At 47.4% G+C, this 22,700-nt stretch overlaps 1 protein-coding gene across 1 annotated transcript in view; it reads left to right on the forward strand.

Annotated features, from left to right (window-relative positions):
- LOC119378285 (vacuolar protein sorting-associated protein 41 homolog) overlaps window positions 1–22,700 on the forward strand; it is a gene marked incomplete at its 5' end in the record, with an annotated part of 61,918 nt that overhangs the window by 29,843 nt on the left and 9,375 nt on the right. Inside the window, 2 exon segments of the mRNA XM_037647472.2 lie at window positions 9,628–9,727; window positions 17,565–17,609. Of these exon segments, the coding sequence (XP_037503400.2) occupies window positions 9,628–9,727; window positions 17,565–17,609 (145 nt within the window).

The raw sequence follows: 22,700 nt of genomic DNA on the forward strand, positions 1-22,700 counted from the left end.
AGCAGACGCTCGCTGCCGTCGCTGTCCGAGTCCCCCGCAATGGCTTGCGCCCACGGCACGGTCGTACGAGGCGCTGACGGAGATATTCCGGCCAACACCACCACGCGTTTCCGAAGGCGCGCTTCTAGGAAAACGCCGCCGAAGCCAGCTGATATACGTGCCGACCCCCGGCATTCGCCCGCAGCTCGGTTTTGTTTATACGAGCCGCAGGCGCCGCATTGCTCCGTCCGACACCCGGGAAACACGAGTTTGTGCCACATGTGTTGGTATGTTAATGTTAAGTGCGTAAGTATTTCTATGCCAACTTAGCAAGACTGTTTATACCTCTGTTGTAAAAGACGTTCATCATCATAAAGAGATACTATATGAATACAGTGGAACCCCATTATACGACATTGGGGGGCCACGTAATGTTGTTTTGTAATAAAAAACTAAGAATATCGGCAGGGGTGCTCAATCTTGCCCCAAAAACCAGATTCTGACTGCATGAATGAGACCGTGGCGTGAACTTGAACTGCTCCAAGGAAGGCAGTTTAAACTATATTTTAAAAATTGACAGCCACACAATTATCTTGGAGGAAGTACTAATGAAGTTTTATTCAAACCTTTGAAAGAAATTGAATCTAACAGATATCTTCTTTCCGATAAAATGAGTTCAATAAGTCCTTGCGTGTCCCAGTTGAAAACTAAACCAAAACGAAGTTGTCAGCAGCCCTCTGTCAGATGGTTCAGACACAGTGTCATGTTTGGATGGTATCCTGCGCAACTGCAACTGGTGTGTGTCGCATTTGTTCCCAGTAAAGTGCAATTAGTGATGTGCCACTTTCATTATGAAAGCTTACGTTAAGAGAAAGTTTTTCCGCCTCCTGAAGATTGCTGGGTTGCGTCTTTCTTGCGTCCTTGAGGCCCGTGATCATGAGTAGCACAAACAAAGGGACGAGATCTTCAGTTGCATGTCGACCAGGAAAAGCTTCCACAGGCTGAAAGCGAAGAATGTGGACCTCGACGACAACTAGACCAGCTTGCCGACTAGCTTAGGCTACTACAGTAAAAGCTCGTTAATTCAGATTTCTAGGGACCGGAAAAAATGTCCGAATTAACCGAATGTCCGAATTATCGAATGGTCGAAAAAACACCATAAATGCACGAGTTTTTTCAACATACCTTTACTTAACAAAGTAATCGCGGATGCTTGTCTGTTTTCGAGCGGAAATTCGCGCGGACACAATTTTTCTGAGCCCTTCAAGGTGCTCAGCAGCTCGCATGATGTCTGCAGTACCGCAAAAGTTTCACCCGTCATCCACGTTTTTCGGTTGGCACGGTGATCCACGGGAAGATTGTTGATGGGCAAGCGCTCTGTTACCGTCACGTTGGGGGATAAAAGTACGGTTACTCGTTCCTTGCTTGTTGCCGCCGATTGAAGGATCCCCTTTCATCACTCTTCATCACTTCTTGTCGGGAGAGCCCGTTATTCAGAGCACGCAAAATTTCTACTTCGGTGGTGAAGTCCTTGGCCTCGTACTTGGGCCGCTTCGCCGGCATTGCCATCGGCGGAGAGTGCGGTCGCACGAGAAGTCAGCACAAAAGCACCAGCAAAGATCAAGCTAAAGGAGCCGTACTGAAACGTTCCTCGATAAATCGGCGATCAACGATGCAGCACATCAACGGGAACAAAGCAACAAAACCCACACGCGAAAAAAGCCGTTCAACCAGTCTCGATCCAAGCCAAGTCGATAATTGATGTCCATGGCGATGCTGCGTTGGAGCTTCACTTTTGTTCCGAATTGTTCTTTTTTCATTTTCGAGCCTCGCCAGCGGCCCGAAAGTCGCCGAATTATCCGATTTGCGGTCAAATCTGTCCGAAATAACGAGCGCCCAGTCTCATAGAGTGATGCGTATATTTACAGGGACCAGATGACGTGTCCGAATTAACCGATTTTCCGAATTAACGAGAGTCGAATTAACGAGCTTTTACTGTATGTGTATACAGTCAAACACGGATATATCGAACCCACATACAGGAGCGTCGGCAGGATTTTGTCTTGGGGGGTGCAAAACAGTGTTGCATGGCGGCTGGGGGAGGGTGAGAGTACTGGTGTAGCTTGGGTGGGGGCAAGTGCTGGTGTGGCTTGAGGGGGGCAAGTGCCCCTTTTGCACCCCTCTGCCGACCCCATGCCCACATATATCGAATTTTCGGCTATATCGAACTCGTAAATTATCTTCTTGAAAATCCTTTGTAAAGTATAGATATTGGCACGTTTATATCGAATGGTATTTATTTTTACCCGCCATCGGGTGTATAGAACACCATGCGAGCTGGAAGGTGCGCTTCGGCACTCGCTGTGCCCCGCAACCTTCGTGGCACCGCGCCTCCGCCGACACCCGAAACACTCGAAAAACGTGAGGGCAAGAGGGCTCGACTGTACTCCTTTGGGCATGGTTGTCCACTTGCGGAATGGCTTCCTTTTTTTCTCGTTTTTTCTCTCTTTCTCGTGCTTTTTCCGCGTTACTGTCGGCTTGGAGAGCAGGAACAAAGGAGCCGGCAGCCTCCTCCTTTCGTCTTTTTTCTTTTTGCTGTTTTGTGAGTTTTGATCAGCCACCCACAGCCCGTGCCTTTCGTATTTACTCAGCCAGCCACAGTTCGCGCCTTTCGTACATCGCTGCTGCCCTTGCAGGTAGCGTCGCCACCATCGCAACTGATCGTGAGCGCTTTGTTGGCGATGTCCACTTCCATGAGTTCTCGCATACCACTGCATTCCTCTTTTGCGTGCATGCTGTGCGTGATGTGCAAAGGCGCTGCAGACTGCTTGAATTTTCGACTTCTCGTGTAGCAATGGCCAGCATCAAGAAGCGCAAGAACCTTGACTTTGGGATGAAGTTGAAGGCCATTCAGCGTGTTGAGGCGGCGCAAGAAGCTCGACGGTGGCGGACGACATCGAGTTACCATGGAGCAGACTGAGTACCTTGTTGCAGAACAAGACAAATATCAAGGCAAAGGAGGCAGTGCAGTGAACATCGGGAGCCTGTCGTGTGCGCGCTCCTGCTCACGGGAAAGTAGAAAAGGCTCTGTATGCCTGGTTCTTAGAAGTGTGCACGAAAAACATTCCCGTGGATGGCCTAATGCTGATGGCTAAGGTCAAATGGCTTGCCACTGCACTCTGTGAAGACAACTTCACCGACAACACCGGATAGCTTCACCGATTTAAGCAACGCTACATCGTCAGCAGCCAGGACATCCAGCAGTGGATGATGGGATGGCCGAAAATCTCCACAAAGTTTTCTTCCACGGAAATCTTCAACGCCGACGAGACCGGTCTATTTTGGCAAATGCTGCCGAGCAAGACTCTCGACATCCGGGGTAGCACGTGTCACGGCGGCAAAATGAGTAAAGTCCGCGTGAGCGTTCTGCTGGCAGCCAACATGGATGGGTCTTGGAAGCTCCAGCCCTTTCTGATCGGGAAAGCAAGGGCACCGCGCTGTTTCAAGAACTGTAAGCAGCTTCCCGTCTGATACATCTCGAACAAGAAGGCATGGATGACGCGTCAGCTGTTCACAGAATGGCTGCAAGCATGGGACGTCGAGATGGGCAAGTCGAGGTGTCGCGCTTGCTTTCTTGTGGAAAACTGCTCGGCCCCACGCCACCTGCAAGCTCAAAAACATCGAGCTGAAGTTCTGCCAGCCAACATGACAGGGAAGCTGCAACCGCTCGACCAGGGCATCATCAAGTCCTTCAAGGTGGGCTACAGGAGGCGACTCCTTGATAGGCTGCTGGTCAACTTCCGCATGGGCACCGAGCTGAAAGTTGACCTGCTTGGTGCCGTTCAAATGATGACAGGAGCCTGGCGAGACGTGAAGACAGACACAGTGGCCAACTGCTTCCAGAAGGCATGCTTTGTGACGGCGGAACTTGCGGGAACCGGTGAAAACGGCACGACGAGCTTATATATACGACGCGTTTCGTGAGTTGTTGTCCCTCTTCCTGGCTGTCGTTCCACCCGAAGTGTCTGCGGCGATTTCGTGGAAGCAGACTGCAATGTTCAGGCTGTTGCGAGCCTCGCTGACGAGGACATTGTAGCTGCGGTCGCAGGGACCCGGGATACCCAGGTCGACAGCTCAAGTGGCGACGAAGATCGTCCGGACAGGCAGCGGCTACACGGCGTACTCCTCTGCTGAAGTGGCGGCTGCGTTCGGCTTGATTCGCCACTGTTGCGGTGACATGGAGGGAACCGGGCTGTCGCACCTGGACAGCCTCGATAAAATCGAGGTCAGCGTCTTCAACTTCATTTGGAAGACAAAGAAGCAGGCCAAGATAATTGTGAAGGAAAAAGTGCTAAAAATGGACGAGGACTATGGAAGAAACACGACACAGATGCTGAACTCGCAAATGAAATTATTGGAAGACACACGTATACATATAGCGCTGTTTTTCCTTCACAATGATGAATCACCAACTAGCCCAAGTTTCTCTTCTAAGCAAGGTGTGGGAGCGGGCTAGTTGGTGTTCTATATGCTAAAACTTTAGCGCAAACGAGCACAGCGGACAAAGAAACAACGAGGACAAGCGCTAACTTCCAACTATCGTTTCTTAAAGCAACACACACATATATACCTGTCACATGTGATTACACAGATATCAGTCAACGCAAAAGGGGACACTTATATAAATAAAAAGCAGCAAAACTACGCAGGCTCTACACGTGCGGGTGAATTTAAGTAATCTACAGTAGACTCTCAATAAACGAAAATCTCTTAAATGAAATTGCTGCTTAAATGGAACAACTGCCTCTAACATGATTGGTTTTGTGCTTGAATTCTGCACCCCTTTTCATCTCTCAGTAAACGAAACTCCTGTTAAATGAAGCATATTTTCCTGGTCCCTTCAGCTTCCGTTTTACAGGAGTCTACTGTAGTTCCTTTTTTGTTAGTGCGATGGATGGCTTGCTGATGCAGCTTCCATTAGCAATCGCTGCCGCCTCAATGATGAGCCTGATGCTATCCTTAGGGTGAGATGCCAACACTGATGTACTGTCAAATAAAGGCACACATTTACATTCTGCGCAATGAGCCGCCAAGAAACCATCACTGCCTTTTTTCATTTTCTGATTGTGCTCGAGCAACCTCACATTCAGGCATCTGCCTGTCTGTCCGACGTAACTTTGACCACAAGACAAAGGTATGTGATACACTACGCCCTTCACACATTCGACAAATTCATTTCGGTACCTAATTTTGCAGCTATTGGAAAGCCTTCCACCGGACAGGTTCTGGCACATAACTGCGACAACTTATTAGGCGATGAAAACACAACTGATATCCCCACTCTTTGACCAATCTTTTTCAGATAGTGCGATATACCATGCATGTATGGAGTCACAGCCACCTTCTTACGAACTGCTGCCTGCGAATCAGTGCACGGGTCACTGTTTTTTTGAACACTTTCGGAGCTTCTCTGAAACAGATACCAGCAGGTGACGTGGATAACCAGCTGCCTTCAAGCAAGCAATCTGCCCGCAGAAGCTTTCTTGCATCGAATGGTAGCAAGAATTGGTCAAAGCGTTGTGTAGACAGCACGAGCAATTCCGCGCTTGACAAGCTTGCTGTGTGCAGAGGCAAAAGGCAACAAAGGTTTTTTCGCACGAGGCTCATATCTCCAACATACCTATATGGTTACTCGAAAAGGAAAGCCTAAGGTCCAAGAATCTCAGGGATCCGTTCTCAGGAATCTCGTACGTGAGAGTTAGCGGCTTTAGGCAATCCTTGAACAGTGCCAATGCTTGCTGCAGGGAAATATTAAAGGCTCTATCACACTCAAACAAAATTAAATAGTCATCAACAAACGGAAGCATTTCCTAACATTGGTTCTTGTAAGCGTTCTTGAACCTTTCTATCCATGTGCACCAAGAACAGGTCACTAAGCACTGGGGCTATAAAGGAACCAATGCAGACACCACTTCTTTGCAAAAAGACACTTCCGTTCCAATCGGCATAGGTAGAAGTGAGATAAAGTTTGAGCAAATCAAGGAAATCGGAAACTGCGACACCGCACTCATTCTGGAATGCTACCGCACCAAATTCAAATATCGCTTCTTCTATGACACCACAAGGAGCTTGATGAGGGATCGAGTAATATGTCTTTTATCGATAGATAGCTTTGTGAGGAAGCCTGGGAAGTTCATTCAAGTGCGTGATAATTAGCGAAGAATTCTTAAAGGAGCACTGACATCAAATTTCGAAGTCAAGATGTGCCCTTCATTCGATTGCTTCGTATGCATAGGTCTCCTTGGCCAAATTTGAATGGCGTCCGTCGCGTGGAAGTAATTTTATTTCAAGGGCAAACAGCGTACGAAAGCTCAACGGAAGATTGATCACGCTGCGACATCGACACTAGTGCTACGTAACAGGTGTGATACATTCCGACCATACCATCCTGAGTGACGATACGCTAGTAACAATGACGTCGACGATCTGAGTGTATTTATTGTGCCGCCGACGCCAGGCGACGCTTTCACCGGCTCTCACTCCCAGCCAGTGGCTCTCCTTACTGTCCCGATCCGTGCCTGCGATTCATCGTGTCGTATCGACTGATTTGTCGTGTGTTCCTCAGCGCGAGTGCGATCAATCAGAGCGACTACGTGCCAGCATGTCGGGGAACTGCTGCGTAGTACGGACCTGCTCGTCGAGGCGCGGAAAAAGCGGAAAGTGCGTGGCGTTTCATTACACGTACGGTACACGCGCCAACACGACCACAAGCTATCGAAGTGGAGCAGCCTATAGATAAATATCATCGCTAACAAGTAACACGTATGTAGCGTTATTAGTGAATGTTAGTTCGTCCGTGGACTTCCTCGCGCTAGCATAATACCGGGTTACTGCAGCCGTAACCATGAGAGGCCGGATAGGTGGGGCCATCTGGCGGGGCAAATAAGAACCTGGCACGCACAGAATTGTTATTGTAGAAACCTATCGTATTCTATTTCTCCGCTGGTGTGCATTCGCTATGCCGATATTCCATAGACCCCTTTGCGTATACCGGAATGCCGTGCACGCTAAAATTCTCTGATATAGCTAATTGAGACACACCAGCGAGTATGGCCCAAGCGTGCGTCCCCGGGCACCTCCTCGTTGCTGCTTGGAACAGCGTCCATTTTGAATCGCTGTTTTGCAAAGGGTCGAAGCGAAAATTATTCGCGACGTCGCGTATCGCAGTGATTCTAAGTTCCAGAATGCCGTCTTCGGCACTAGTAGATACTTTTGACGGCGACGGCGGGATGCTGGTGACAAGGCATGACTGAACGTGCGCGCCTAGCAGACGAAATGTTAGCCGAGCAGCTGATCCTTACGTCACTCCTTTCTGTGGACAAGTGGTAAACTGGGGCGCGGTCTGGAATTGACCGCGAGGGAGCGCTGCCAGCGCTAAGAAATGGCGGGCTTGCCGGCCGTTTTGAATCGTGCTAGATACCGGTGATATAAATCAATAAAACAGATAGTTATTCGTCCCTCAGTTGCATTTTCGGTCGCGAATCGCTACTAGGGGGTAGATAACTACTCGTGGATGCAAAATCTTGACATGCGTAAATTTGATGTCAGTGCTCCTTTAACTAAAAAGGGGTCATTGACGCATAGCAACTTTAAGTAACTTTGTAGCCATAAGACAATTGACCTTTGCCACGTGCCTTTTTCGGAAATAGTCACACGAAATAATCACACTTGCCCAGTCTCTTGACAAGACAGATAAGATGGCCCTGGAGATGTTGTCTCTGCTAAGACTCACAACATTGGAACACCTTTCGTGTCTTAACCTCAGGGCTACTCACCGATGCTTGCAAAAAGTGAACATATCTGAACCATACTGTCACATGGCAGTGACGAAGAAGGCGGCAGTCAACTGGTAGAGATGAAACTCTTTATTAGGGGCGTGCGAATAGTGAAATTTCATCTCGAATCAAATTCGAATCAAATAGTGCGGAATAGTGGCTGAAAATACCGAATATCGAATCAAATATGGAATAGTATCGAAGCGTGCACCACCAGTTACAGCGAGACAAAAAAAGTCACAGTTTCGCCTCAACGGCGAAGCAATGAATGCGATAGCAAGAAATGGGAATGTCACAGGAAGAACAGCAAGCAGCTAGAAATTTGCTGCAGTCTGCTGAAGCACAAATGACGCAGTAAAAGAAAACACATAAGGCGAGTGCGAACTAACAACTGTCACAGCTCGACACTTGCAGTGCACTGCTCAAACACAAAGACGGAGGCACGGAAAGAACTCACAGGTATACATATGACGAGCGCAAACTGTCACAGTTGTTACTTCAACTAACTCCTACTTTGACTCTTCTGACGGCAAACTACCTAAAACTCACAGTGGACTACCTAAAATTTCGTTGTCACGAAAGTGTTAATGTCATACTAAGCCTAACTACATGGGCCTGTGGCATATCGCCTCCAACAAATTGTGGCTGCCGCGGTACGATTGAACCAGCAACCTTTGGGTAAGTGGCTGAGCATTCTAACCACTGTAAACTGTGGTGGCTCGCAATGGCAGATCCAAGTGGCATGCAAATTAATGAGCTTTTTAGCACATAGAGTTCCATTAAGCTTGAGTGTACCACGCCACTCAATTTAAATTGTCAAAAAACTTGAATTAATGTGACGCGAATTAACAAGCTTTTACTGTAGTGGACTCGAGGGCGTGGCTTTGACAAGTTGGCTGCTATTTAAGTTAGCTGCTGCTGCAGAGGTGTGAACTAGTTTGTCTTTGTGCTGGCAAATAAGTCTGGAGAAGCTAACCAAGCAAGCAAATACTTTTTACTGTGCAGACCGATAATTTCATACTTGCTACAGAATTTGTGCAAAAACAAACTAATGGTACACACAGTGATAAGAACTTTATTTAATAGCCCTGAGAGTTTTTTTTTTTTTTTTTCAAATTGTTAGAATGCAGGAGACTGCATCCTTCGGAAACTCTCACAAAGAAGAAAAAACTAGGACCCCTTCCCCTATTGGCAAAATGGGAGCAACCGAAGCTTGGTGTGTGTGTGACCTACCATTTTTCTTCCTTCCTTTCTTTCTTTCCTCCTATCGCATTGGAGCAATCCTCCCTTCTAACTTTGTCCTTCCTACATGCCGGGAACTGGAGTTTCACCCACGTGCTTAGCAGTGCTGCCCTTCTGTTGCTACAGGCAACAACGACGGTTGAGTGTGAAACAGTGGACGGCAACAATGGAATGTGGCAACGTGAAATGACAAGTGACCGTGATACAAAGATCAGATTTCCATATCAGAAATGGCTGATCGATCACAAGCCCATCGAGAGGACATCAATTATTGGAAAATGGCGCATACGCATGTGACCGGCGTACCTTTGAGGGCCTATTTGTGTGCGCCACCATTTCTGTACACATGCCAGTGCTGGGTTTTTCGTGAATTGTGCCACTGCCACCTACACCGAAATCTGTGACTCATAGAAGCTTTGGAATCTTTCTTTTGCCTTTTCCTTATCCATATTTTTGTATGTTTGTCTTCTACAGTTAGAAACTTGTGTGTAATTTATATGCCATGTAGTGAACGTGTGCGTTTTCAGGGTGTAGGAAAGTTGGCTGTTTTGATTGAGCAGTCATTTTGCAGATCTCCCTGCGTGAAGGCTGCAAGAAGATTCTGGTATCCGATTGCATCGGCCTGCTGCAAAAGCTGCACCGGCAGCAGAGTCGGGGCATTGCCATTGCCTGTAAGTGCCTGAGCTATCAGCTTGCTTATTTTCACATTGCACTTATGTGCGGAGGCAGAAACACTGCAGAAGGATGAGTTGAAAGAAGTTGGGAACTTGTGTCCACGGAATAAAATGCTTCCATGCAACAACAGTGGGAGCAAAAACATTCGGCATTTATTGAATTAAAAAATGTCTGGTAAATAGAGCTGTGCGAATAACAGAATTTTCAGTGCGAAGCGAATTCGAATAGTAAAATGTGGGTGCGAATCAAATATTTTAACACGAAAGTGTTTTATGCCGGGATCCCCCTAGACTTTAGCAACGTATTTCCATCACAGATATGATGTTGATAAAATGGACGCTAATGAATGAGAAAGAAAAATTGTAAGAAAAAAGTTCCCCCGACGGGAATTCAACCTACAACTTTTGGCCGCGGCAATAAGCGCCCGGTGCTCTACCGACAAAGCTACTGAGATAGTTGCACGCTACTCCACAAATGCGCCTTATACTCTCACACGTTCTCTCTCGCACGGTGCTCTCTGTTGGCGGGGCTAAGCGGGAAGTTGTGGTGCCGCCATCTGTGAGCGGGGAAGTGAAGTAATGCGGCATGACACTTACTAGCGCCAATAAAGATCGATTCAGCGACGGTGCAGTTAAAGGATGTCCTCAGAGTTTGCACGCCAGTGTGCAATCTCAAAGGCCATGGTTAAAGCATCTCGATGCCAGTGAAAAGCACTGGCCGCGCTAGCATCAGGAAGTCGCACACTGCTCTTAAAATTGTTTTCTCATTTCTTGATCGATTTTAACGATACTTGGTGAATTTGTGTATATTTGTGCGCTGATTTCAAATATGCAGTTACTTTTCTAGTATAACCAGTAGTTCCTAAAATACAAAATATTTCATGTGCCTTTTGGGGAGGCAGATTTTTTTTTTCAACAAAGAGAGTTACAAAGTAAATCAGTGTATCACAATAACCTGTAATCAGAACTGAGTGCAACGAAACAAAAATAGATGTTCTAAGCCCATTAGAACAAAAGTTATTACAATATTTTGAACATTCAGGAGTGCGTTAATTTCAAGCTGCGATTTCTTTCGCAAATGTTCAACATACCATAACATTTGTTCTAATGGGCTTAGAACATCAGTTTTTGTTTCATTGCACTCAGTTCTGATGACAGGTTATTGTGATATGCTGATTTACTTTGTAACTCTCTCTGTTAAAAAAAAATCTTCCTCCCCAAAAGACACATGAAATATTTTGTATTTTAGGAACTACTGGTTATACTAGAAAAATAATTGCATATTTGAAATCAGCACACAAATATACATAAACTCACCAAGTATCATCAAAATCGATCAAGAAATGAGAAAAAAATTTTAAGAGCAGTGTCCCCCCTTAAGTTCTTTGCCTTTTGCTTCGTGTTAGCGTGTGGCGGCTCGTTGTCAGATGCACCAACGGTGTTTCGCCGCTGACTGCTTCTAGTGCGATATCACCGACTAATGAAACTGCTGCAGTAAGCGCTGCAGAAAGGCAGCAATGTCAACATGCAAATGTCATGCCTCGGTGGGCAAGACAGAGGCCAGCAGGATGTAGAATGCTTGCGCACGTTCGCGGCTCAAGCTGCGAACCTCTGCCTCCCATGTTGCTGAAGCTCAGTGTCGCAGTGTATGCATCAGCACGTAGGTTACCCTACTAGTCTGGAGCGCACACCGTGCCGTTTCTTCCTTAATTGACGACACTTTGAAGAAGTGCATATCGACTACAAGTGCTTATTATGTGCTTGTTGATGTCATCTTTGCATGGGATCCACAATACGTTGTGTCCAGGTATACGTTAAAAACTTCAGCTACCACAACGGTTAAATCATGATCATGGGCAGTTGTTGTCGCGATGGAGATATGACACTAGGTGTCAATGTGAGTGCATCCACGTCAAATAGTGCTATAGCTGCCAAACACCGATATAGCTGCCAAACACAAGCTCTCATATATCACTACACAATGAGCACTACTTCTGTGAAGACACCTTTCACTTTCATAATATACCGATTCCTATGACGGAGGGATCAGCCATGTTTTTTTTCCAATAGTTGTCGAATATTTTTTAATACTTCAAAGTGAAGTTACAGAAAAAAAGTTGCAGAGGATCCCTAAGCAGGGATGGGCAAAGATACTTTGAAGTTGCATCGCGATACGATACAAGATACTCAGGCAAGAAGTATTTGAGATACAGATACAAGATACTGCCGCAATAATTGTATCCGATACAATACTTGGTAATTGTATCTCAAGATACTTCGATACATTCGCAAATCTGTTTTTGTAAACCCATATAATGTAGCAGCAAATGCCTGTATTGTCACGTGGTTGTGACGTCGACGAAGGCAGCAGTCAGCACGTCAGAGATGAAACTGTTTATTTGGCCGAACTTGTGGCCGGGAAACTGAAAGTCAACTACAGCAATACACTGATAGTGGCGAACAGAGCGTCGACCGTCGATCAACTGACAAGCGGTGAAGCGCGTCGGCATTTATACATGGTCCGTTGAATATTCCAGCATTATCGCTGGTTGCCGCACAAACTGTAGAATAAGCTCGAGTGCTCGCGTCTTGCGCGCAATCCTAACAAAACGGTCTACAATAATCGGGAAGCTTCTCGATCAATGAGGCGTGGTTTGCGCTGGGCGTTGCTGACAGTCTTTGTGCGCGAAAACTGAATACAGCAAAAGTTATAAGAAACGCACATGGCAATGCCCCCCTCTGAAAAAGCATCGTCCCGATGCTTAAAACAGCACACGGGAGGGGGGGGGTGGCCAATGCATGCAACAATAAATAACCACAATAAAGCAATAAGGTACAATAAGCACAAGCAAGATAGTACAACAAACAATAAGCACAAGCAAGAAAGTACAATAATAAAGCAAAAGTACAGTCCTCAGATTGACTAACGCGGTAATATGGCTTGAGGCGCACAACATGGACGACTTTAGGTCGCGCACAGCGCCGCTGAGAGTTCGTATTGCCGTCAGGGACAACCTCGTAGTTGAGTGCGCCGAGGCGTCGAAGTACCCTGTACGGTCCGAAGTATCGTCGAAGAAGCTTCTCACTAAGTCCCCGTCGGCGTATTGGCGTCCATATCCATACACGGTCACCGGGTTGGTATTCCATGTGGCCTCGTCGAAGGTTGTAGCGGCGGCTGTCAGTCGTCAGCTGGTTCCTAATCTGTAGGCAGGTGAGCTGTCGTGCTTCTTCGGCGCGCTGTAGGTAGGTGGTCACGTCGATGTTTTCCTCGTCGGTCATGTTTGGTAACATGGCGTCGAGCGTCGTTGCCAAGCTTCGTCCGTAGACCAACTTGTATGGCGTCATTTGCGTCGTTTCTTGTACTGCTGTGTTGTACGCGAAGGTCACGTACGGAAGGATGGCGTCCCACGTCTTGCGTTCGACGTCGACGTACATCGTCAGCATGTCGGCGATGGTCTTATTTAGACGCTCGGTCAGGCCGTTGGTCTGTGAGTGGTACGCGGTGGTCCGGCGGTGGCTTGTGTGGCTGTATTCCAAGATAGCCTGAGTTAGGTCAGCCGTAAACGCCGTACCTCTGTCGGTGATGAGAACCTCTGGGGCGCCGTGTAGAAGCACGATGCTCTCAACGAAGAACTTGGCTACCTCAGCGGCACTGCCTTTGGGCAGAGCTTTTGTTTCAGCGTAGCGGGTGAGGTAGTCGGTAGCCACGACGATCCATTTATTTCCGCAAGTCGACATTGGGAATGGTCCCAGCAGGTCCGTCCCGATCTGCTGGAATGGTCGCCGAGGAGGCATGATCGGCTGAAGGAAGCCTGCTGGTCTTATGGGCGGTGTCTTCCGTCGCTGACAGTCTCGGCATGTTCTTACGTAGCGAGTGACGTGGCGGCAAGGCGTGGCCAGTAGTACTTTCCTGTACTCGTGCGAGCGTGCGAGAAAGTCCGAGGTGTCCAGCCGTCGGTTCGTCGTGCAGGGCATGCAGAATTTCTGGTCACAGTCCCGAGGGTACGACGATAAGGTAGCTGGCTCGGACCAGAGAGAAGTTCTTCTTCACGAGGACGTTGTTTTTCAAGGAAAATGATGCCAATCCTCGCCTGAATACTTTTGGGACAACGATGGTCCTGCCCTCCAGGTATTCCACTACATCCTTCAGTTCCGGGTCGGCTTGCTGTCGTTCGGCGAAGTCGTTGGCACTTATGGCTCCCAAGATGCTGTCATCGTCCTGGTCGTCAGGCGGTGGTGGGTTGACGGGGGCACACAAGCAGTCGGCGTCGGAGTGTTTCCTTCCGGACTTGTACACGATGGTAATGTCGAATTCTTGAAATCTTAGGCTCCACCGTGTGCGACCTGAAGGGTCTTTCAAGTTAGCTAGCCAACACAAGGCGTGATGGTCGCTCACAACTTTGAAGGGCCTGCCATAGAGGTAGGGGCGAAACTTTGACGTAGCCCAGATGATGGCGAGGCACTCCTTTTCTGTTGTGGAATAGTTGGCCTCTGCCTTAGACAGCGACCGGCTAGCATAACTGATAACCCTTTTTAGTCCATCCGTCCGCTGCACAAGGACGGCGCCGAGTCCCACGCTGCTTGCATCGGTGTGAATCTCCGTATCGGCGTATTCGTCGAAATGCGCGAGTATCGGAGGCGTCTGCAGGCGCCATTTCAGTTCATGAAATGCTTCGACTTGCACTGTTTGCCACCTGAATTCGACGTCGGTCTTCGTGAGCTGCGTTAGTGGCTCGGCGATCCGTGAAAAGTCTTTGACAAAGCATCTGTAATAGGCGCACAAGCCAAGAAATCGGTGCACGGCCTTCTTGTCAGTGGGTGGCGGGAAAGCGGCGATGGCAGCTGTTTTGTGCGGGTCTGGGCGCACTCCAGTCTTGCATATCACCTGACCCAAAACAAGAGCTCCTCGTACGAAGGGGCACTTTTCCGGCTTCAGGGTTTGCCTGGAGTTTCTGATTGCTTGAAGTACGGATTCAAGGCACTGGAGGTGTTCGTGGAAGTTCGAGGAAAACGCAACAACGTCGTCCAACTAAACAAGGCAAGTTTGCCACTTCGAGCCAGCTAATACTGTATCCATGACTCGTTGGAAAGTCGCAGGTGCCGAGCAAAGACTGAAGGGCATGACCTTGAACTCGAACAGGCCGTCCGGTGTTATGAAGGCAGTCTTTTCTCGGTCTCTCTTGTCGACTTCGATACCAGTAGCTGGTCTTGAGGTGCATCGAAGAAAAGTACTTCAGGCGACGATAATCAACGCAGAAACGTAGGGTTCCATCCTTCTTCCTCACTAACACCACAGGTGACGCCCACGGACTCTTGGACGGCTGGCTGGATGATGTCGTCGCGTAGCATTTAATCGACCTGTTTCTTGACGGCCTCGAGTTCTCGTGTCGAAACTCGGTACGGGCTCTGATCGATTGGTCGGGCGCTTGATGAATGATGAAGATGAATGATCCTATTAATAAAGATGCCAAGTGTATTTAAAGGGGTACTGACACAAAATTTCGCGGTCGAGATAGCCTGCTGTATCGATTCCCGTGTACGTGCGTGTACCGTCCGCAAAATATCGACAGCGAATAAAGCTTGGAAGGTATTTTATATGAATTTTGAAGTTCGCGAGCGCGATCCAGCATTATAGGCCGCACCTGGTGCATTGACACCCTCGGAGGTGACCCGAGGTGACCCCCTACTTCCCCTACGTAACCGTTGCAGCCGGTGCAAGTTATGACGTCGTAGCCGCCATTTCTGTTTTGACGCGCTTCCCGACGAATCGCTCCTCGCCAGCGGGTCAAACCTGAAGTGATTCGCCACGTCGAAAATTTTTTCCAACCCTGCCGCAAGAAATCGTCGCTATCAGATGACGATGAGCCCGGCGACGACAGACCGCGCGGAAATGTGTCACTGTTCTGTGTGCTCATGTGACCGAGCGTTTCACTCGCTAGGTGGTGATAGTTGCACCCGGCGGCTTGTCGTTTTTGGAGCTCTGACAAACCGAAACTGAGGCTGTGTCGGTAATGAGGAGCTTGTAATTATTTATCTGTCGCGTGCTGCAGCAAACGATGTGCCGTGTTATGACTAACAGGCCTCCAGCCACATTGCAGCAAAAAACGCGAGGCGAAAATTTTTGTGTCAGGACTCCTTTAACAGAGCACCTCCCTGGATAAGCCTCTGTACCATAATGCATACAACATTGTGCGCTAGGACAGCGTCATCTGCTACAGCCAAGCTGCTTTGATTGCATTAAGCAGTGTGCATTATGGTCATCACTTGTTCAGGCTGCCTGTTCACTGGTATTTTTTTTATTATCTGACGTTGAGAGGCCTACGTATCTAGGCATGGTTTGCTTCTCTGGTGCTATCTTACCAGCTCATCTTGATCGAGTGCTTGTTAGGGTATGGACAACAATTATTTTGCTTCATTTAGTGAAAGAAATCGCCTGCCGTGGATAAATTTTGTGGCTTTGGCGCATCGCTGCTAAATTCGAGGGCGTGGAATCAAACCCTGTTCAAACGGCCGCATTTCGATGGAGGCGACATGCAAAAAGTCTGTTCATTATGTGTGCGTTAAACAACTGCGAATGGTCAAAATTAACCACTCGTCCTCCACTACGGCACACCCAAATCAGATTTTTTTTTGCTCATAAACCACAAAAGTAAAGTTTTATTATCAAAATTATGCATTCCTGCTCAAATTTACTCTCAACAATTTATCTCCCACAGGATTCGTACGTTGATTTGGTACTCTTGGAGGGAAATCCATGTATAAGATGGAATGATCTCTTTTTTTTCATTTAGTTTGGGAATGACCATTTGAGTGCATCTTAGCAAAACACCCGTGCATTCTTGGTGTAGCTAGTCGGAATATTATTAATTATTTACAAATACGTGTCAGCATATATGCCAAGGGTGAAGAAGTTGACTACTTTGCGTCGATCGTTATGTTAGAAGCAAACATTGATAGGCAGATGGAATGATGAATAGATCCCAAGAATTCTAACGTTGCACAAGTTTAAGTGCAAAAAGACAGCATGAAAACAGCTTTGGTCGCTGTATCAGCCGTACTTTGTTACTCCAGTGTTTTGTGGAGTTACGCAAGATCGGATCCTGAAGGAGTTGGCTGCTAGCCTTTCTGCATATAACATTCCAATTTGCTGCTATCACATTCTTTGTTCGCCTTTGCGGCGACACTGCGACTTTTTTTTTTTGTTGTTAAGTTATTTTGGTTGGTATCAGCATGAACCTGTTCTTCGCCAGGCTGTTGCAATATATAGTACAGGCTACCGAGAACATGGGCTATACTACATAGAAAAATTCAGCCTGTGATATACTCGAAGCTGATCCTCTTTCTCATATCGGCACAGCAAAATGCCAGTGGGCCGTCAAAATCTGTGGCAGATGTTTCGCTGGTGCACTGAAGGCATTCCTGTTCTGTTTCTGTCCTGTAGAGATGAGCATGATTTTTTGGCATTATATATTAATGTATTTTTAAAACAAATCTTAGATCTAAATCATATATAATGCATATATTGTTGTGGCTCATGTTGCTTTTTTATGATGAGGTTTGACTCTATAACCAATATTCCCGTAGAGGCGTTTGATAGAGCCCATAAGTCTGCCCCATTCACTATGCAGGAAACCAGTGTTCAGGTTAAATATACATTTTAGCTAACAATAGTTACCATTATAGTACATTATTGCCTGGCATGACTTTTTAGCTGTTTCAGCAGGTTCCCATTGAGCTTTTGCGTAAGCATTTATTCTGTACTTGGTTTGAGATATGTTTTGCACTTGTTGCTAGCTGACGCTGAACATAAATATTCCTTTTTTTTTTTTTACAGATGACCAGCTATGCCATGCTTGCAACCGACGGATACTCTCCAAAGGCAAGCTTTTTTCTTTAATTTTTGCGACATTATATCAATGCCAAATCTTCGGGGGGAAGTGGGGGAAAACAGTATCAAACAAAACCTTTCACATCATGTCGAAAGCTGGTTTCGAATGCTATGTACGATATGCTTTTGTTGAAGGTCATTATGTAATCCGTTTCAGCAGAAGTCACGGTTTAACTTCCACCAAGGCGGTACACTTCACCGATAGGGCGCGAGATCTCACCACTGGAGATGCGGTGCTGAGATGTTGTGACGTGCGGTTGGATCATGTTATCCTCATGTTGCTCCGGCGAAGGGAACAGACGGTTGAACACGTTGCTTTAACCGCAATTTCTGGCATTTTCTTCTTGAACAGCGTCACTTGCTCCACTTCATGTGTGCAGACACCTAGAGACACACAACTCGGAAAGTGCAGTCTAAGTTACCAGCGGCATGCCACAGTGGGAGCCAAGCGCGAGCTTTCACTTTCGCCGTTACCTTGCTTTGCAAGAGCGTGATAGCGCTGTCACTTGACGTTCATTTATTGCTGTTTCTAGCTCATGAGCCTTGCTTATAGGGATGCTGTAGAAGAGCCCATCCACTGTCACTTCTTCTTATGTTCCGCTACAGGCGACAATGTGGCCAGCTTCAAAGACTGGATTCACCTTCTTAATTGTTGGGGTTTCATGTCCCAAAACCACGGTATGCTTATGACGGACGCCTAGTGGAGGACTCTGGAAATTTCAACCACATCTATGGGGTTCTTTAATGTGCCCAAATCTAAGTAGACGGGCATCAAGCATTAATTGCACGTAGCGCAAAGTGTCATACTGCTTATCAATGAAGTTGTAAACGCTGGACACTGGTATTTTCACTGAAACATAAAATTGCCAACACAGACATCTCACCTAGTTGGAATCTGCTCATGTTTATGAAGTGCGAAAAAAAAAGAAAAACACTGGGACGAAGCAGATACACACAGCTAGGACACACACTTATCCTATGTGTGCTCTGCTTCGTCTCTCTATTTTTCGCGCTTCATAAGCATAAGGTTGCCATCTGTAGACCCCGGTAAGCCACCCCTTGCAGCATCTAGTGCATTGCAAATGCGCAAAGTATATGGCCAGCTGACATACGGTGCATTTACCATCGCAATCGAGCGCTATCGGGATCGTATTTTTTGATCGCATTTACCCTTTGCGCAACTGCCAAACGGAGTAAATCGTCTATTCTTTTCATCCCGATGTGGCTCGATGGGGATAGGAAATTCACCGTGGGACAACCATAGAAAATTCGCGCAGAAGAGCAACAGATGAACATTAAAATTGTGCCGCAGACAAACTTGTGCTCATGTAAAATGTTATCTAGCTACAACTGAATAAGGCACGCACGTGCATTAGCTCTTGTGCATTTGCCTCCAATAAATTGAGAAATGTTGCGGCTGCATCCAGCTCTGAGCATGTTGGCTTGCTTCCTACAAAGCAGATAAACCACTTGCATCGTGCTTTATAAGGTATGCGGACTGAAGAGGAATGTAAATTTGCTCATGCCATTTCTTTCTCGTATATTAACCGCGACTCATCTTTGGATGAGAGCCTACAATGAATGAAGTTACACAGCGGTCACGTTGCACGCATTTCTTGCAGCAAAAATGTTTCTTTGATTCAAGCACACTTAGATGCTTAGTTTCAATTCGACACAAAATGTTATTTACCTTTTACAAAAGCAGCACGGGCCTCCGTGGTTTTCATATCGGAGGCCGTAGCAGATGACGCCAGCGGTCAAGGTGGTGTCAAGTTATTTTGAGGAACGTAATATTTTTCAGGGCAGTTATTTCAAAGTTTGTTCAATCAGTAATGAAGCCACAGCAGTGTTTTACTGATTTCGTCAAAGTGAAGTACAACAATCATAATAAAAAAGAAGACGGGCTGAGCAGCAGAGAGCGGCAGAGCAATTCAACCTTGCACGTCACACGGACGCCTCCGCATTGCGGCGCCACGATATGTCTCCACGCCCAATAATGAACTTCTATATATAACGAATCCTCTATATAACGATGTAATTGAATCTTATTATTTTATGTCCATAGAACACCCAGCACCTCCACCAATAATGTTACGGGTATCTTGTTGATCAACTAGTATTTACAATGCACAGCACAGCGTGGACAAGATGGCGCCAGTCCAGCAACAACCAAAAGCGACGTCGTCTTCCTCCTCTTTCATGCAGCCACGCTGCGGCAGCTGTTTGGTATCAGTATTTTCAGCCTCAATATAATTAACCTCCCTTATCTACGATCTAAAATAACGAAATTTCACTGCAACTACACAGGAAGAGAAAGGCAGTAAACTGAAACTTGTGTTGGTGCCAGTGGTCATATAATTGCACTTTATCCGAATGTATTTTTCAAATCGCGTGCCGCACAACAGAGAGAAGCAACCAATGCGGCACAGCATCTTTTTTGCAGCGGCTGCTGTAAAAGTGTGCTCCGCAATGCTCTCCTTGCTTCGGAGCAGCAGAGAAGAGCATGTGCCTGATGCATGACATCCGGGAACCCTGGCGCACCGTGTCTCGCACTGCTCTCTCATCTCCATGTGCTGTGTAGCTCGTATTTACACCGTGCATGGCATGCATCTGTGCCAGATTTGTTATTTTGTTTGGAGTAGTTGCAGAGGCGGTAGCACCAACTGCAACAAGCTCTCAGTTATCTTGCAAGCGATCACAATCGTTCAGAAAATGGATGTCGGTGACAAGATCTCGATCGGCAAGAAAAATAGGCTGTTTGGGGATATTGCAGAGCTCCATGATCCTAAACTTGGCCACCGTAAACAGAGGTGCCGTAATTCAGGCTTTCGCCTGGCTTTCATGCGATTTTAGGCCGCACCTTTTTGTTTTTGTAGTGTGCAATGGTTTTTGATGTTGCGTGTTTGTTGGATGAGTGCATCGCAAGTGGTCAGTCAAATTGGTGAAATTATAGCATTGACGTTGCACCGCTCTAAGCAACACACAAAGTTTCGGTGACAAGCCACAGCGCTAGTAGTGGCACAATAGCTTTGCCTATCTATATTACCACATTGCATTGGACCTGCATTTGTTTCGGCTTTACTTGTGACGTATGGCTGCTGTGAAGAGGACTTCACCCGCACAGCATCAAATTGTAGTCGCCAGATCTCAGGTTCAACAAAGTTGTTCTTTGTTGCATCATTCGAAATAGTTTTTTTTCCACTTGCCATATTATTGGAATTTTCTTGCGGCCCTTTCCATGTAAGAATGCATTCTTCGGTGATTATGCTTTGCATAAAAGGTCATATTTCTGCCTAATGAAGTTTCAGTATTGCCATGCGCATTTATGTCTATATTTTTGTGTCTCTCCCACATAATCTGATACCACCACTCGGCGCACGCCGTGCCACAATGTGTGCGAAACTTCTAGATTTTAGACTGTTTTGATAAGATTGCGCACATGACGAGAGCAGTTGCGTTCATTCTAGACCTAACGCGAGCACCAGCGATAATGCTGGAATTTTCTATCATTCATGTATAAAAGACAATGCGTTCTGCTGACGGTGAGATTACCAACAGCCAGTGACTGTGATCGCCTTTATCAGTGTACATTGTGCAGTGCTTGTACTTTGAGTACTTAGTTTTCTGAGCACAAGTTCACCCAATAAACAGTTTCGTCCCTACCAGTGTAACACTGCCTTCTTCATCATCAGAGCCACGTGAAATCTGGTGAAGGTACTGGTTCCTCCATGTTCGGGATGCTCTTGAAAAGCTGTTAACTAAGTTCACAACATGAAGAAAAACATCGAAGCCCTCCCGGATTATCGCTGCTGAAAACAAGGACTACCACCACAATATGGACCCCTAGCCGACAAGACAAAAGCCACAACGATGAGGACAGCAGGCACAAGGACGGCACCTGTATCACACACGACAGTCGTTATGCAGCAGCCCTGGGAGCTGCCGATCTTCAGTAGATCATCCTGTGAAGACCCCGAAACCGGGCTGGAGATGTCTGACAGGGTCACCCTTTCAACAAGTGGAACTTCTTAGAGAAACTGCGTCACTGTGACAGGAATTTAGAATATTGAAGTGCGCGACCGATTGCGCGTATGTGCCGTCTGATCGCGAGAAGAAGAGGACGATGAGCATCGCTCGCGCGGGAGCGGTCGGCTGAATGCTAGCCGGAGCTGCATGGGCGGGACCCGCGTTCCCGACCAAGTGTACGGCCACTGAAGACTTGTGCCTGGGTCTTGTGTACACGGGCGTCAACGGGTTCCGGTGTGGTCAAGCCGTATCCTGGGCCACTACCGTGCTGGGCGACGTTCCAGACCAACCGGCGCCGGGCCTTCGTTCCGACGCACGCTGGATCGTCGGTGACAGCATCGCCGCGCGGTCGACGTGCCGTGAGTGTGTGAGTGTGCCGTCGCCGCGCCGATAAACGCTTCTCACTAAACGTATAGACCAAAGCGTGTGTTATGTGTATGTGCTTGTTCAACGTGCTCGTCAGTTCCGTCCCGCGTCCACATTAAAGCCTCGACGTTTCTGTGAGACCTTCTTTGTGTGCAAGAGGCCTGAGCCCACTAACAACATCACAATTTTGGCGAGCCTGCCAGGATACTCAAGCACACAAGAGGGAATGATGGAGTTTGAGAGGCTATACGCCATAGGCAAGGATCTCGGAATGACAGGAGCGGAGCTCAAGCGCTGGGTCGACGCGGAAATCGCGAGGGAACGGGACCAGCGTGCCCAAAATCGCGAGGACGCGAAAGCGCAGGCCGAGCAAGACCGCCTGAGGTTGGAGGCCGAAGAACGCGTTCTCAAGCTCAAGATCGAGCTCCAGGAAAAGACTGGCAGTACGCAAGGCGCGTCGACGGATGCCAGTGCGGGACAGGCGCTTGCTAGGGCAGCCCCCGACATCTTCAGCCCCCACAAATTGATTCCGCCGTTCAACGAGGAACGGGATGACCTAGACGCCTACTTGAAGCGTTTCGAGCGAGTTGCGACAAGCCAGGACTGGCCCCGCACGAAATGGGCACTCTCCCTCAGCCTGTGTCTGACCGGAGAGGCCTTGACGGTCATAGGGCGACTCGACTCTAACGC

Source organism: Rhipicephalus sanguineus, unplaced genomic scaffold (assembly GCF_013339695.2).
Source record: "Rhipicephalus sanguineus isolate Rsan-2018 unplaced genomic scaffold, BIME_Rsan_1.4 Seq762, whole genome shotgun sequence".
Lineage (NCBI taxonomy): Eukaryota > Metazoa > Arthropoda > Arachnida > Ixodida > Ixodidae > Rhipicephalus > Rhipicephalus sanguineus.